This window comes from Barbus barbus (assembly GCF_936440315.1).
Source record: "Barbus barbus genome assembly, chromosome: 44".
In the NCBI taxonomy this organism is placed as follows: domain Eukaryota; kingdom Metazoa; phylum Chordata; class Actinopteri; order Cypriniformes; family Cyprinidae; genus Barbus; species Barbus barbus.
Genome location: NC_136722.1, coordinates 10,078,461 through 10,094,928, shown reverse-complemented (window position 1 = coordinate 10,094,928; position 16,468 = coordinate 10,078,461). Strand labels below are relative to the sequence as shown.

The 16,468-nt window shown below is 39.9% G+C and overlaps 1 protein-coding gene across 4 annotated transcripts in view; it reads left to right on the top strand.

The window, feature by feature from the left end:
* The window catches only part of LOC306863030 (sickle tail protein homolog), a 62,684-nt gene that overhangs the window by 12,862 nt on the left and 33,354 nt on the right, over nucleotides 1-16,468 (top strand). For all 4 annotated transcript variants that reach the window (XM_079406182.1, XM_079406179.1, XM_079406181.1 and 1 more), the window contains exons 2-3: nucleotides 6,929-7,133; nucleotides 15,037-15,235. In XM_079406182.1, coding sequence (XP_079262308.1) covers nucleotides 6,929-7,133; nucleotides 15,037-15,235 — 404 coding nt within the window. The remainder of the gene's footprint in view (nucleotides 1-6,928; nucleotides 7,134-15,036; nucleotides 15,236-16,468) is intronic.

Sequence of the window (16,468 nt, the reverse complement as noted above, 5' to 3'; positions counted from 1 at the left end):
TAACTTTGGTCTGAATTTTTTTTAGACTCATTACTGCCTTTCTCGTCTCTCATAACAAGCCTTATTAGCTTGACAATAAAAGCTTTGCAGTATTGCCAAAGCAATATGCAGGTACACACAAGGTACAGGTACAGTGCTCCTTATCTCAGTTTGCATCGTTATCATTCATGCCAACACACACAAACTTTATATTCTTACAGATGCAGATATGAATGTTTCTAGCCATTTTCTTAGCCACAGTTTCCACATAGATAACCATGAAGATAAGTGAATTAAAGATAAGTGAGTTATCATAACCACGATCATGCTGTTTAAAGATAATGTCCCTTTGTAGACACAGAAACCAAACCTGACCAAAGCATTTCCAGATCAGTATTTCATGCAATATCTGTATATGCGATATAACTGTATTCAGATGAGCAGACACTTTTATCTGATCTGTAGGGTGGAGAACACATATACGATATTTCAGACCTTCTAACAAACATGCGTCAGCTGTGCAACTGCCATTGAGTTGAATGGGAATGTTAGCAGACAGCTGTCTCCGGATATTATAGACTTCGTCAATGTTTGTTATAGGTAATATTAGCTTTAAAAGCATGCAGCATATTTTTAAAATGCAATGCCAATAATATACCTATCATACTGTACAGGGAGCAAGGAGCGAGGAGACACGGAGATTTCCAATCACAAGGTTTATTGAATCCAAAACACGGAACAAGGAGCTTGGGGAATGACGAACAATACAGGACATGGGAGACAGGGAGACACAGGGCTTAAGAACACTGGGAAATCAACGAGGAAGAACAGAAACAGGTGCGGAGTAATTAAACACAGGGCTAGGGACTAATGAACTAATGATTACAGGGAACGAGGACAGGAACAGGAAGGCCAAATATGGACACAAGAGGCGGGGAAACACGAGACACAGTCTGACATTACGCCCCCCTCTGGAAGGTGCGTTCACGCGCCATACACCATCCAATGGGGAGGGGGGGTGGGCACTCTGGAGGCCTCTAGGGATCAGAGGGCCGGGCTACCAGCCTCCAGAGCGGGGCCCGTTCCGGGAGCCATGGCGGGGCAGGAAACACAGGGGGCCATGGCGGGGCAGGGGACTCAGGGGGCCATGGCGGGACTGGAGGCTCGGGAGGCCACGGCGGGACTGGAGGCTCGGGAGGCCACGGCGGGACTGGAGGCTCGGGAGGCCACGGCCTTATTTTTTTGGGTAGCCAAGATGGGTAAAGGGGTTCTGTGGCCTTGGCCCTCAGCCCGGCCACACAGGCCGTGACCCTATAGCCCCCCATCAAAAAAAAATTCTTGGGGAAGTTCCCCTCTGGGAGCCACTGAGGAGGAGCGGGCACTTGGGGGCGCTCGGGCAGCGCGGACTCTTGGGGGCGCTCGGGCAGCGCGGACTCTTGGGGGCGCTCGGGCAGCGCGGACTCTTGGGGGCGCTCTTGAAGCGCGGAGCGGGACGGAACCAGCGGAGACGCAGGAGAGCTGGACGGAACCAGTGGAGATGCAGGAGGGCACCTGCGAGGAGCAGGCACTGGAGGGCACTGGCGGGGAGCAGGCACTGGAGGGCACTGGCGGGGAGCAGGCACTGGAGGGCACTGGCGGGGAGCAGGCACTGGAGGGCGCTGTCGATGCGCAGGCACCGGAGGACACTTGTCCATATCAGACGGGTTTACCACATTCTCGTATGGCTGGCTTGCCTTATCTTCGGCAGGCGGGTTTGCCATATTTTTGGGAGGCGGGCTTGCCTTATCTTCGGCAGACAGGCTCGTTGGTGCCGCAAACGGCGGCGGGCTCGGGGGAGTCACGGACGAGGACGGGCTTGCTCCGGCTCGGGCCCAGATGTCTCCCAGACACCGGTATATCCCTTCTCTCCAGGTCAATCCAGCGGTGTCTGGGAGGTCGATGGAGCAGTGGAAACCGGCCCCGAGCCGGAACAGATGGAGAATGGCCGCGTCATGAAGCTCGGAACTCCTGGCGAGCCCGCAGAACTCCTCGGCGTACTCCACAAGAGGCAATTCACGCAGTATAAGGGCGTGGAGGCGGGCGGCGAACTCCATCGCCGCGGAGGGGGAAAAAAGCAGGAACAAACAAAGACTATTCAAAAACGGAAAGCAAAATGGGGAAGGAGAAGCGCCGCTTACTGTTTTGGTCCTGTATTTTGTCACGCTGCACAGGGAGCAAGGAGCGAGGAGACACGGAGAGTTCCAATCACAAGGTTTATTGAATCCAAAACACGGAACGAGGAGCTTGGGGAATGACGAACAATACAGGACATGGGGGACAGGGAGACACAGGGCTTAAGAACACTGGGAAATCAACGAGAAAGAACAGAAACAGGTGAGGAGTAATTAAACACAGGGCTAGGGACTAATGAACTAATGATTACAGGGAACGAGGACAGGAACAGGAAGGCCAAATATGGACACGAGAGGCGGGGAAACACGAGACACAGTCTGACATTACCATCCAGGCACCACTGCTATACTATTTTTAACATACTATGATTATTATATTTATACTATTTTATTGAACCATTTTTAAGGTACTGTGATTTATTTGATACTTTTTTGTTTAAAGTATGATTATATTATCATAACATTTTAACTTTTTATCATACTATTTTTTTTAACATACTTTGTTTTTCATTGTACCATTTTTTACATACCATTATTTATACTTTACTATAATTTTAACAAATATTTACAGTAAATATGATTTCTTAATAGTTGTTTTGAAATTATTAATAAATTATTATAAATTATTATATTTTTTAGAATTTGGCTAGTAATAACCTAATATCGTTTTTTATATCATTTATATGTGTTTTTCTATTATTCTACAAAGTTTAACTAAAATTAATAGTGTAGTCCAGTATTTTAAGCAACATTACAATGTTTATTTGATATTTCTTGGCTTTGGTACTTGAATTGAGATGTTTAACTCTTACTTCTCAATTCTCTCAATATCGCAAACTCTCAAAAACTTTTTGAAATTGTGATGAACTTCAGTTAATTATAGAAAAGGTTTGAGAATAGAAGCTAACCTGTGGTGACTCATACACACGCACAAACACACCCTTGAGCTTTTATTGTCATCGGTTGGTTGACAGCTTCTGTTTTGTGCGTGCACACTGACTATCATCGTGTTGGTGGTTGTGGATATAATTTCCCACCTCCTACCCTCAAAAGAACCCCAGGACACTTTGCTGTGGTCTGGAAAGTTCTGATCCGGTTTCATGTGGTTTAGTTCAAACTCTCTCGTTTGCTACCTCATATCAAAGAGATGAATAAACATCTAACTTACAAGAAACCACAGGTGTGTGGGTGTTTCAGTGTCAGGAGATCTGCTCTTTCATACATCAGTTGACTGTTAACGATGCATCAGCCAATTTAAATATCAAAAGCTCTTTGTATCAGATGTCATGACTTATTATAAAATGTATTTGACTGAAACTGATTCCTGTTACCGGAGTATAAAGGAGTAGTTTGCTAATGATTGTTTGTCACATTTTACTCACTTTGATGTATTTCCTGAATGGGTGGTAAACAAATGTGGCATGTTTGAATACAAATTCAAAATCAAAAGCTGTTTAAATGTTATAACATGTTTCTTTTGTAGGGAGGAATGAAGAATGAACGTTTTCAATTGTGTATGCTCAGCAGTGTTGGGTGTAACGCGTTACTAAGTAACGCGTTACTGTAATTAAATTACTTATCCACTGAAAAAGTAAAGTAAGGGATTACTGTTCATTTTTAGGTAATTTAATTACAGTTACTTATAAAGTACTTGCGTTACATACAGTAAATAATTTCAACAGTTCTAAAAGCAATATTGAATTTGAAATCTAAATGTACCGTCTAAAGATATTGAATGCAGCGGCTTTAACCCTCCGCGTGCGGGTGCGTTCACTTTCAGATTTTCCTGATTCACAGAGAAACCTTAAATACTCAAATCAGGGCCGGCACCAAGAGGGGGCATTCGCGGGCAGAGTTACGGTGCCCCCACTTTCCATCCTCTCCCCTTCTTGCTGAACGTGATCGTTTCGAAAGCGAAAGTGAAACCGGTAAAACAGTGCACATAAGAAAGCGATTGCACGCTTTAGCGAGCGTCAGAAACTGCACGCAATCACAGATTGCACGCTTCCCATCCCACCCCGAACCCCCACCACCACCACTCGCCACACACAAAACGTGATTTGTGCCCCCCCCCCCCCCCAGAAATTCAAATGCACCTCTGATGGAGGTGCCCTGGCGCCGGCTCTGACTCAGATACATATAAGACTAAAATCAATAGAATCTAAAAATCTTGAAGTGTCTACTTGACACTTGAACGAATTCAAATTAAAAACTAATGTTTCTGATTATGCAATCCGTATGAAACTAAAGCAAGGTACAGTCTTTCCCGTGTCTGAGCTCATTATATGCAGTCACCTGCGCGCATATGCCCTCACCTAGATACAAAAAAAAAGTAAAATATTAAGAAAAAAAAAAATCATCTAATATTCATCATTTTTGAGAAATGAGAAATTTACCTCATAAGAACAGCGCGATCTGACATTATGCAGCAGAGAAGATCATTTCTGTAATTTATTCTTTCCTACATTAGTTAACGTGTTATTTTGACATAAACCTGTACAGATTTTACTAGTTGGGCTTTTCCTGAACATCTTGCCAAACTGAAATGTATTGTTTAACTTTTAAGCCTTTTTGTTATTCAGATATTTTGCAGAGTATTTCTATTTGTTAACCAAAGGTGGTTACATTTTTTTCATAAAAATGTTTAAGTATTACAGTTGTTTTAAAGCTAAAAGGCTAAACTATTCTATGTTTGACTCGAATTGAAAGAATATAGAGTTTAATTTCTATTAAGGTTTATAGGGATTTTAAGATGTAGCCTAATTAGCGATTTGAATAATTAAGTTACTTATTGAGTAACTAAGTTACTTTTCAGATAGAGTAATTAGTAAAGTAATTTAAATACAATATTGATGAAGTAATTAGTAACTGTAATTAATTACTTTTTGAAAGTAACTTACCCAACACTGATGCTCAGTTTGTGACCCCCAGAGCCGATCCTCCCTATACTCAGAATACGCAAGCTGCATAGGGCCCCCGAAACACCAGGGGGCCCCCTTGCTCTCAAAGATGTTTTAATTTTAGTTTCGTTATAGAGTTTGGCAAGCGGTTATGAAAACATGAATGATAATTTCTTTTAATGCGGTGCGCTGTCACCCTCTCTACGTAAAAATCAGTCAAATCTTGTAACATGAATGTCGTACAGTCTCTTGACAAAGGCTCGAGACAAAAAAGAAAAAAAAAATGTTGAAAGCGTACCGAGCCGTTTCTCGAACGCTTTCCACGAGCACGATTCGAGAAACACGGACTATGCGTTTCAAGAGACTTTGGTTTCATCCATTCTGCGAAGCCAGTTTTGCGTAGGGCCCCCTGAATCCTAGGATCGGCACTGGTGACCCCTAACATCATTTACCATCTCAGGACCTATTCTTGGCTTTCGTAATAGCCCATATGTTCTTGGCAGGATTTGGACTGTCACAAACTTCTCTGCACCTCTTTGTGTTGGAGGAAGTACTTATGAAACACGTTTTGATGGTTATAAAATGTTTAGAGTGAAGATGCTCATCATCTGCTGTGGGTTTGTGAGGATTTTTAAACGGAATTCCACATTTTCTGTTCTATTATGCATACTTTCCTCATCAGTGTTTTTTTTGCCTTCATACTCTGTATCTCTTTCTCTCTGTCTAATAGTTATTTCAGGGGATGTTGTCCACTCTCCACTCTGAGATAGATATTCAAAGATATCTGCTGAAAATCCAGAACTTTCATTCACGCAGAGTCAGTACAAGCACGAATAAAAGTGTGTGTTCTGCATGTGTGTGTTTAACAATCCCACAAAATCATCTAACATGGAAAAACGTATTCATCTGAAACGGTTTGTACTGACTGTACAGTACTGGCTGTATTGTTATATACAGTCATGTCCATACTGTCTTTAATGGATACATTTTGAATCTGGTTTTTGGTGTATGCAGGCCGTCTGATCTGCATGACTGATTGCAGTCTTCAAAGTTGACCGGTGCCTGTCGCTTTAAATGAAATGTGCAATGTGTGTTTCAGAAAATGTTAATGTATTCAGACAAATTATGCTTTGGTCACAATGAGTGGTTTAAGTTTCATGCATGTAGTGAAGAAAACCCTGCTGGAAATCTATAGCTAAAACCAGCTTCTGATGGTTTTACAAGGTTCTACACTGTTAAAAATAAAGGGTTTTCAGCAGTTAATCCATAGAAGAACCTTTTGCGCAGTGGTAAGTTTCCATGGATGTTAAGGTTCTTCATGGAACCATTAATGCCAATAAGAACCCTTTATTTTTTAAGAGTGTCCATTGAGTAGTCTACATCCCAAAAACAGTCTACCATGTCCTAAGAAAACATGGCTTTATTAAGCTGGTTAGTGCTGGTAGACACCAGTAGAGTATCAATAGTATAGAGTATCAATAGTAGAGCATGGCGCTAGCAACGCAAACGTCATGGGTTCAATTCCCAGGGAAAGCAAGAGCTGAAGAGCTGATAAAATGTAAAAACTGTAACTTGAATGTAATGTAAGTCGCTTTTGCTAAATGCATAAATATAAATATAGACCACTTTAAACCAGCTACATGTTCTAAAAAAACAGCCTGACCATCTTAAGCTGGTGTGATCTGTCAAAATGGCTTTATCAAGCTGGTTTGTGCTATAGTAGACCACTGAACCAACCACTGTCCTAAAAGCAGCCGTAACATCTGAAGTTGGTATCCTGTTTTCCAGAGAAGCAAAAGATGGTTTTGAGGAACTGCACTAATGATGTGTCATCAAATCCAGCATGCTATCTAAACTTTTATTTTGTTTTTTATGCAGAACCGAGGGTCTAAGCAGAGTGTGGCGTGTTCGAGTCCAGTACCTGTGTTTGTGGATCAGGTGGAGCACGGCTCACTGGTCTCTCTTGATGCTCTGGAGGTCATGTCTGAGTGCGACATGCCCATCGCCTTCACCCGAGGCTCCCGGTCTCGAGCCAGTCTGCCTGTGGTCCGCTCTACCAACCAGACCAAGGATCGCTCACTAGGTATACGCATTGATATGCACATACTAAATTATGTGTAAATACACACGTTACAAATATAGCAACCATGCAGACCTATTAGATCTATTAAATCTGCATTCATTCATTTTAAACTACAGTCGCAATTTTTTATTAGGAAAGAAAAAACGCAATTACATTTTTTCATCTAAATCGTGCAGCCCTACAACTAGCTAAATATAAACTATACAATACACATACAATATATTTTCCCCATTTAATTCAAACTTGCAAAGGTTGCGGGCATGTCAAATTTAGCTAATGATGGGTATTCGATTTCTGTGGAAATCTGCTGAGCTTTCTGTGGAGTTTTGTGGGTCTGCGAATGAGTGATCTTGCACTGCTGCTTTACTTATTTCCCGTCTGCTGCTAAATGATTTAGTTGCAGAGTTAAAGCGTCAATGGAAGTGTGTGTTTACTTAAGTTTGTCTGTCTGTCTCTTGTATTTAAGTTCAATGTCATAACAGCGAATTTGGCTCTGTCATTACCGCTTCATGTAATGGAAATATACGAGGCTCCACAGCTGAAATTCATAGCCTGTACTTAACAACGCACAGGCGTATATTACGGCACAGACTCATGCTTGTGGACACACACAGAAACATACGGAAATAGAACTCTTTTGCCAACATACTCAACTCTGATTGGTCGGTTTAAACAAGGACCAGATGGAAAGACAGTTATGGGGAGAAAAAGTGTGTTCACTCAAACTATTCCCTCGAAATTCATCTAAGATATAGACAGACCTGCAGAGAGAACTTAGATGTTGTTTAATCAGGAAGGAACACAAAGTCAAGGAGACGTGCATCTATTAAAGAGATTCAGCGTTGACCCGATTGCTGTAAGTTATCATTCATCTAGTTCAGCGGTATTTAGTTTCAGTCGCTGTTGAGAGATGTCGTCTTAGGGTTGTTTAAGACCTTCTTTTGAAGTATAGGTTCTGGAAGTAAAGATGCCATTTATTTGTAACAAAAAACGTATAAGGCTTGCTTAATATTTTGTAATTAACTTCAAATATGTCATATTTTATTTAGTTGCACGTTGATGTTTAGCCAGTAGTTTAATATTGTACCATTTATATTTGTTTGCATCATTCACAGTGCATCCTAGGATGTGCAGTTCATGACTTTGTATAAGATGTTAAGTGTGCAGTCTTGTAATTATTAATTATTTTTAAAAATTTTCAAATGCACTTTAGATTCAAATCAAAGTGTTTGGTTTAGTTCATGGCTTAGATCTCTTTTTTTCTGAATTTTTAAAATCGTTATCATTTACCCTTTTTTTATTGTTAGATAAAACTATTAAAAGTCATTTTTTAATATTTAAAATAAAGCTGAAACAAAAAAATATATATAAAGTTAGATTTCTATATGCAAACAAATGAAAATGAGAATTTAAATAAAAATTTAAATAAAATTTAAGTTTAAGCTGAACTACTAAAATTAGTATAACTGAAATAAAAAGAAACTAAAGCTAAGTAGAAATATAAAAAATGGCAAAAGAACATAACAAAAATGCAAAAATTGTAACTAAAATTTAATCTGAAAAAAAGAAAGCTAAATAAAAATATTAATACATAATATAATAGTATATAAATAATACTAAAATAACACTGATCCTTATGGAGAAAATGAACAAAAAAAATACTTTTCTGTAATTTCTCAAAAGGTGAGAGGTCACTGAAATCTTACTTATGTCTTCTGTTGGACAATAAGACAGTGGGATGATATAAGAATACATTTGTAATTAGAATTAATTATTTTTTTTCCGCAGTATGAATGGAGGATTGAAATGCCTCATGTGGTTGTATTAAAATTCATACAATTAGAAGCTTTTGCTTCTGAAGGTTTTCAAGTTTGGCTGAGAGTGACTGTGATGAAAGCAGTCATTCAGATGTGGCTTGACATTTTGCCCAAGGTGCTCATCTGAATTATATGCTGTTGATTGTTTGATGCTAGGTAATTAGTTATTAATGTTGGTCATTAGAGTGAAATTGTAGGGTAGCGTTTCAGAAACTGTTCCAAACCAAAGTGAGTTGAATGAAAAAACAGCACTGAATGAAAAAAGTGTGTTTAAAGTAGGAGTGGGAAACATTTGGGATCTCACAATTTGATGTGATTCATGAAGTCACAATTCATTCTCAGTTCCGATATATAGAAAATCCTCCTTTTTTTGGTCTTTGCAAACTGAGTTACAACAATTATGATGTTATCGCACACCATCTGATCCATTTTCAAATGTTTTCAATGAGCTGCTTTCATCTCCATGAAGGATACAGGCAACACTTCATGTGGCTTAAGCCAGAATTCTTAAAGTACAAAAATAGATCTGCTTTTCTTTACTAGGATTTAAACATCCAACATGCTTTCTTTAATCAACATGCAGATCTGGTTTGGCTACATGAATGATTGTACAGAGCAGAAGTGTAGCATTTGAAGGAGTGAAAGTTAGATACATGCAGTGAGCGAGAGCTGTAGTCTCGTTTCTGTGTTTGGTTTCTATTTGATTGACAGTTTCGTAGTAACCACTGGAGGTTTGCAGGCTGGTTTTCCCAGATATCAACACGGCCTGTTTACAAGTACACTGTTAGACATTTCAAAGGGTTTTTACAGTAACATACTGTAAGTTCAGATTTACAGTTGCAAACTGTATTTTATTTTCAGTTGCAAACTGTACTGTTTTACAGTAAATTACTTTAAAAAATCCAATACATCAGTAATTTATTCATTTTAATATAGATTTCATTAGATTTTTACTCTACTGTACATAGGTACTACTGGCATTCAATTAAAACAGACACAATAATTACAAAATATCAAATTCTTTATTTAAAACATTGCATGTATAACACTTAAAAATATAGTCTTCCGATGCTGGAACAGTGCATCTTCACCATTTCTCCTGTCTTAGGATGTTTTGCAGTGCATTATGTTGTATCCTCTGGATTTATCCTCACAAAGAACCTTTAGGCAACAGAAACATACCGTATTGACCCTGATTATAAGACGACCCCCCTTTTTCAAGATGTACCTTTTGGAAAAGGCATTTGAAGACCAAATAATATTGCATTTATTTATTTATTTATTTTTTTTTGTTTTGAAAGTATGGTAAATACTGGTAAAATGTACCAACAATCACATTTAAAATATACACTTTTTGATGTACCATAAAAAATAACAGGCAGCCTATCTGAATTATATAACAATCCATCTCAATGTAGCCTAGCAAACATTTATTAACAGTAGAAGTTAAATCTTATTGTAGCCTTCAAATCTGGGTAGGCCACTGTCTTACATTTTAAAATCACTTACAGAGGAAGTTTGTCCCCGTCAGGCTAACATGACAGTCACTAGTTATGCCGCTGTAAGCTTTTCTTTTTGTTTTGTTTTCACTTGCGATCTTCTAACATTATTATAACACATTACATTACGTATTTCATGGCACACTCGTTTTACGCCTATTTGTCGCCACCTATTGTTCTGGGTGTATTATTGACATGTCAAAGTCTAGACCCTGAATATAAGACAACCGCATTTTTTCAGATGTAGTTCTAAGAAAAAAAAACATTGTCTTATATTCAGGTCAATACGGTAATGGGGAAAAAAATACATAGCCATCTGCAAAACCCAGGTGCTGTTCCAAAATATGGCCACCACCTTTGATCACCATCCACTTTGTTAGTGATAGAAATGTCTTTTCTGAAAAACAATAAGTAGAAATGGCACACTTTTAAAAGGAAAACCTCATTTAGAATACACAAACCATAGTTGTTCTCTTACCGTGAATTATCAGTCTAAAGGTGGCTGGCATGCTCATGTCTTTCTTGATGCTTTAAGCTTCGTAAGCTTCGTAAACACGCTAACCGAGCAAGCTACAGAAACAATAACGATAAGGACATTCTCCAATCAGAAACCGTGGGTGGACAGAACAATCCGTGCCGCGGTTAACACACGCACCGCCGCTTACAATGAGGCTCTTCTGTCTGGGAATACGAGCGAGTACAAAGCATCGTGCTATGCTCTCCGACGCGCAGTAAGAGCCGCCAAACACAGATACAGAGAGAGAATTGAGTCTCATTTCCAGCTCAACGACTCTCGACGGATGTGGCAGGGACTGAGGACCATCTGTGACTTCGGAAACAAATCCTCCGCGGAGGTGAGAGCAGATCCGTTGCTGGCCGACGAGTTAAACATCTTCTACGGCCGCTTCGATGGCAACGGCGGTGGCGCGTTTCTGCCGACCAGCGCGTCTGGAAGCAGCAGGCAGAGCAGCGATGATCCTGTAATCACCGTGTCGGAGGATGAGGTTCGGAGGGCGCTAAAGAAAGTGAACGTCAGGAAAACAGCCGGACCTGATGGGATAACCGGCCGTGTTCTGAGGTCCTGCGCCGATCAGCTCGCTGGTTTGTTCACTTCTATCTTTAATGAGTCCCTTGCTACCGCCGTGGTTCCCACCTCATTCAAAAAATCCATCATTATCCCTGTGCCAAAGAACAATAAACCCTCTTGCCTGAATGACTATCGCCCAGTTGCCCTCACATCTATAGTCATGAAGGTTTTTGAGAGACTTGTAAAGAGCCACATTTGCTCCTCCATCCCTGATACCCTGGACCCTCTTCAGTTTGCCTATCGCCCAAACAGATCCACGGACGATGCCATTTCTCACGTTCTCCACTCTTCCCTCACACACTTGGATAGCAACAATGGAAATTATGTAAGGCTGCTATTCATTGACTATAGCTCAGCTTTCAACACTATAGTCCCCATCAAACTGGCATCTAAACTCACAGACCTCGGCCTAAACTCCTCACTCTGTGACTGGATTCAAGACTTCCTCACCGGCAGACCTCAAGTGGTGAAAGTTGGCCAGTTCACCTCAAACTCCATCACTCTGAACATAGGAGCCCCACAGGGCTGTGTCCTGAGTCCCCTGCTCTACTCTCTCTACACGCATGACTGCGTGTCCTCTCACAGCTCCACATCTATTGTCAAATTCGCTGATGATACTGTGGTTCTGGGCCTCATCTCCAACAACGATGAGACCGCATACTTGGACGAGGTAGAGAGACTCACATCATGGTGCCAGGACAACTGTCTCTCTCTGAATGTGAGCAAAACTAAAGAGCTGATCATGGACTTCAGGAAGAGACAGCAGCAGCCCTACACACCTCTTATGATCAGTGGGACCCCTGTGGAGAGGGTGAGTAGCTTCAAGTACCTCGGTGTAAACATCTCCGAGAACCTGACTTGGACTACACACATCCAAACTCAGGTAAAGAAAGCCAGGCAAAGACTGTACCATCTGCGACAGCTGAGGAAATTCAGGGTCTCACCAGCAATCCTGAAAACTTTCTATTCAGGGACCATAGAAAGTGTATTGACTCAGTGCATCTCAGTGTGGTATGGAAACAGCTCCAATCAGGACTGCAAAGCACTACAGAGAGTTGTGCGCTTAGCTGAGCGCATCTCAGGGTCTGCTCTCCCCTCTCTGCAGGACATCTACCTCAAACGCTGCAAAAATAGAGCTGTTAAAATCATCAAGGACTCAAATCACCCTGGTAACCAGCTATTCACTTTGCTTCCATCTGGTAAGCGCTTCCGTAGCCTGATGGCAAAAACTGAGAGACTTAGGAGGAGCTTCTTCCCCCAGGCCATCAGGCTCCTAAACTCTAACTCTGTGTCATAACATCACTTGACTCCATGTAAATATCACTATATCAATAAGCTATTCATAATTTTCTCTACCTCATATTGCTGCTATTATATACCCTGTACAACTTTTTTGCACATTATTTTGCACATTCCTCTTAGTACTATTTAAGTCAACAACATACTGACCTGCACATTTATATTTATATTTTTTATCTATCTTTTTATTTTATTCTTTTTATTTTATTTTATTTTTTTCTACTTTTCTTCTCTTAATATTTGTATACTTTATAATTGCACTGTCCTTGGAGCGGACCTGACCTACATTTCACTGCTGGTTATACTCTGTATAATTGTGTATGTGACGAATAAAACTCTTGAATCTTGAATCTTGAATCTTGCTTCATTGCAGTTGCTTTTAAAACACAAATACAAAAAAAGGCAGTCAATTTTAAATTCCATTAAAAACTATAACAAACTAATTATAAAACTAGAAAGGCAGCTAGCTATAAAACTTGTTATAAAAACTGTTTAACCTAACTAACATACTATTTTATTTTCTCAATAGGCTACTGGCAAACATTAACTACTAACAACAGAACAAAATTTCATATTGGTTAATATAATAATTTCACATTAGTTATATAAGATAAGCGTTGCTCGTTAAAAATCATTTTAATTCGGTAACTTAATTCAATAAGCTGACAGTCGTTTGAAACGACAGTGCAGTTTACCATAATAAAGTTTGTTACCGCCATGTTGACGAGTAAATGTTACTAGGTAGGTTAAACTGGTGTGCAAAAATCTGACACAAACACACAGACAAACGTAGGCCTACATGTATTTTTACCTTGCTTGCTGGTCTTATTCTAGGTGCATCGACACACAGTGCAGATGTTCTCCGGAACTCTTCCACTCTCGCGGGTTCATTCCTGGGCAAAACCCGTGTCAATCTAAATGTAAGAAATAAGGAAAATAAAACACCTCAGTAGAATGCGCCAAAGAGTATACAAATACAGTAGTATACAACAATTTTAGAAAATACAGTAAGTCTCTGTATGTGGGGTCTAACGAAAATTCCCATGATGCAAAGGGCATTACAGTTATTTACTGTAAAGGGAATTTGCAGTATTATACTGGGTGATACACAGTAAATAACTGTATAAATTACATAAATGTTTAACAGTGTACAGCAAATGCTCACATTCTCATTTATTCAGGAGTTGATGCAATTATGTGGGAGTTTGGTGGAGTCAATTTTCTCCACTTATTTGTTGTGATCTCTCTTCTTGGAAGTCGTGGCCTAATGGTTAGAGAGTCGGCCTTGTAATCCGAAGGTTGCGGGTTCGAGTCCCCGGCCGGCAGGAATTGTAGGTGGGGGGAGTGAATGTCCAGCGCTCTCTCCACCCTCAATACCACGACTGAGGTGCCCTTGAGCAAGGCACCGAACCCTCAGCTGCTCCCCGGGCGCCGCAGCATAAATGGCTGCCCACTGCTCCGGGTGTGTGTTCACGGTGTGTGTGTGTTCACTGCTGTGTGTGTGCACGTTGGATGGGTTAAATGCAGAGCACGAATTCCGAGTATGGGTCACCATACTTGGCTGAATGTCACTTCACTTCACTTCACTTCACTTCTTTTTGAGTGATTTTTGTCAAAAACACTATCTATCTTTTGTTCAAAATCACTATCTATCAATCCATCCATCCATCCATCCATCCATGTCGGTCTGTCTGTCAAATTATAATGTTTTACACATTTCACTTATATGCATTCATATAGTCCCTTGTGAACAAGTGACAAAACATAAAACTCCCTCCATCCGTCCCAGAACATTCTACCACACCCTACTGCTCTCGCTCAGTCACATGCTCTTCCCACCAGATTTTACACAATACACACCCACACATACAACTGGGTGGATCCCTCATAGAGTATCATGCAGGAAGAGATAATTGGCTAATCGATATGTACAAATACATGATGCATCAGTGCCATATCAAATATCATCTGATATTACAGTTGTTTAATTATCTTAATAACACTGTTAAATATCATTTTAGCATTGTTCTTACTGTACATTATGCCTAAAGTCAAAGTAATTTTAAGTGTGGTTTTTCATTTTTATTAGGACAAAAGTCTACACAATTTCAGTTGCATAGTTGCAAGTAGCTGCTCGAATGCTCGAATAACGTCTTGAACTTTTCTCACCCTGTTTCTTCTCTCTGTTTTTTTTTTTTCAGGGGTGTTGTATCTGCAGTATGGAGATGACACAAAGCAGATACGCATGCCTAATGAGATAACAAGTGTAGATACAATCAGAGCTCTGTTCGTTAGTGCCTTTCCTCATCAGCTCAACATGAAGATGCTGGAGTCGCCCAGCACCGCCATTTATGTGAAAGACGAGACCAGGAACATGTACTATGAGCTCACTGATGTCAGGTGAGTGTGTGTGCATGAGCTTCAGCCTCCTTAAAGTTTCAACAGCTTACTAACTTCCTTCCTCATTCCACATGGCCTGCTTCCTCTAGTTCTATGACATCACTTGACATAGGAAGTGACCTTCAAGGTACAAATGCACCTCTATTTCCTTTTCAATTGCTTTTTCCTTGAGAACCAACTCAGTAATTGAATCTCACATGTATTAGTTTTACAGGAAATGTGCAGTTGTTAAAGTGTTGAAAATGAATGTTCTGTCATCATTTACTCAATCTTATGTTCTGCTTGTGGAATATAAAATGAGATGTTTAGCAGAATGGTCATGCTGCTTTTTTCCAAATTAAAAGACAAAACAACAAAAGAAGCCTAAATGTGTCATGAATGTAGTCCATACAACTGCATTATATTCCAAATCTTCTGTCATATGATAGCTTTATGTGAGGAACACATTGAAATTTAAGCTTCATTTGCTGAAAATGCTGTCTGCCATGGCTTTCAAATCTTATTTGTGATACTAAGACTTCATATGGGGTTGTACAGCATGACAGTGAATAAATGATGGCAGACTTTTCATTTTGTGGGAGATTTATTATCTTATATGGAACTATAGCTGTGAAAATCTTTAGTAATATTTATTTGAAACAGTCTAGACTGTAAATAAGCCACCCTTGCTCACATACACATACACAAGAATAGAACATTATATTTGGATTTCATTTGAACCAAATTACTGTCTCATACCTCACAGCATTTGTTTCTCTGACTTTAAACCAATAAACCCGACTGTCTGTCACACATTACCCACCAGCACAGCTAATGTTAACATAACAGTTATGTCACACTTCAAACAAACACTCCCACATATCTTTTGCTCTCATTCTCTGGTCTTTCGTCTTTCCCTCCACCCTCAGTCTACAAACACTTATGTGTACATTCCTTTCCCTACCGTATCGCTCTACCTATTTACAGAATTATGAGTAAACCACAACACATTCACATTTCAAAGGCCACATGTAATGAGAACTGGAGTTTTGTGACTTTTAGTCCATGTCTATGTGCTAGTCAGTGTTGGGTAAGTTACTTTCAAAAAGTAATTAATTACAGTTACTAATTACTTCATCAATATTGTATTTAAATTACTTTACTAATTACTCTATCTGAAAAGTAACTTAGTTACTCAATAAGTAACTTAATTATTCAAATCGCTAATTAGGCTACATCTTAAAATCCCTATAA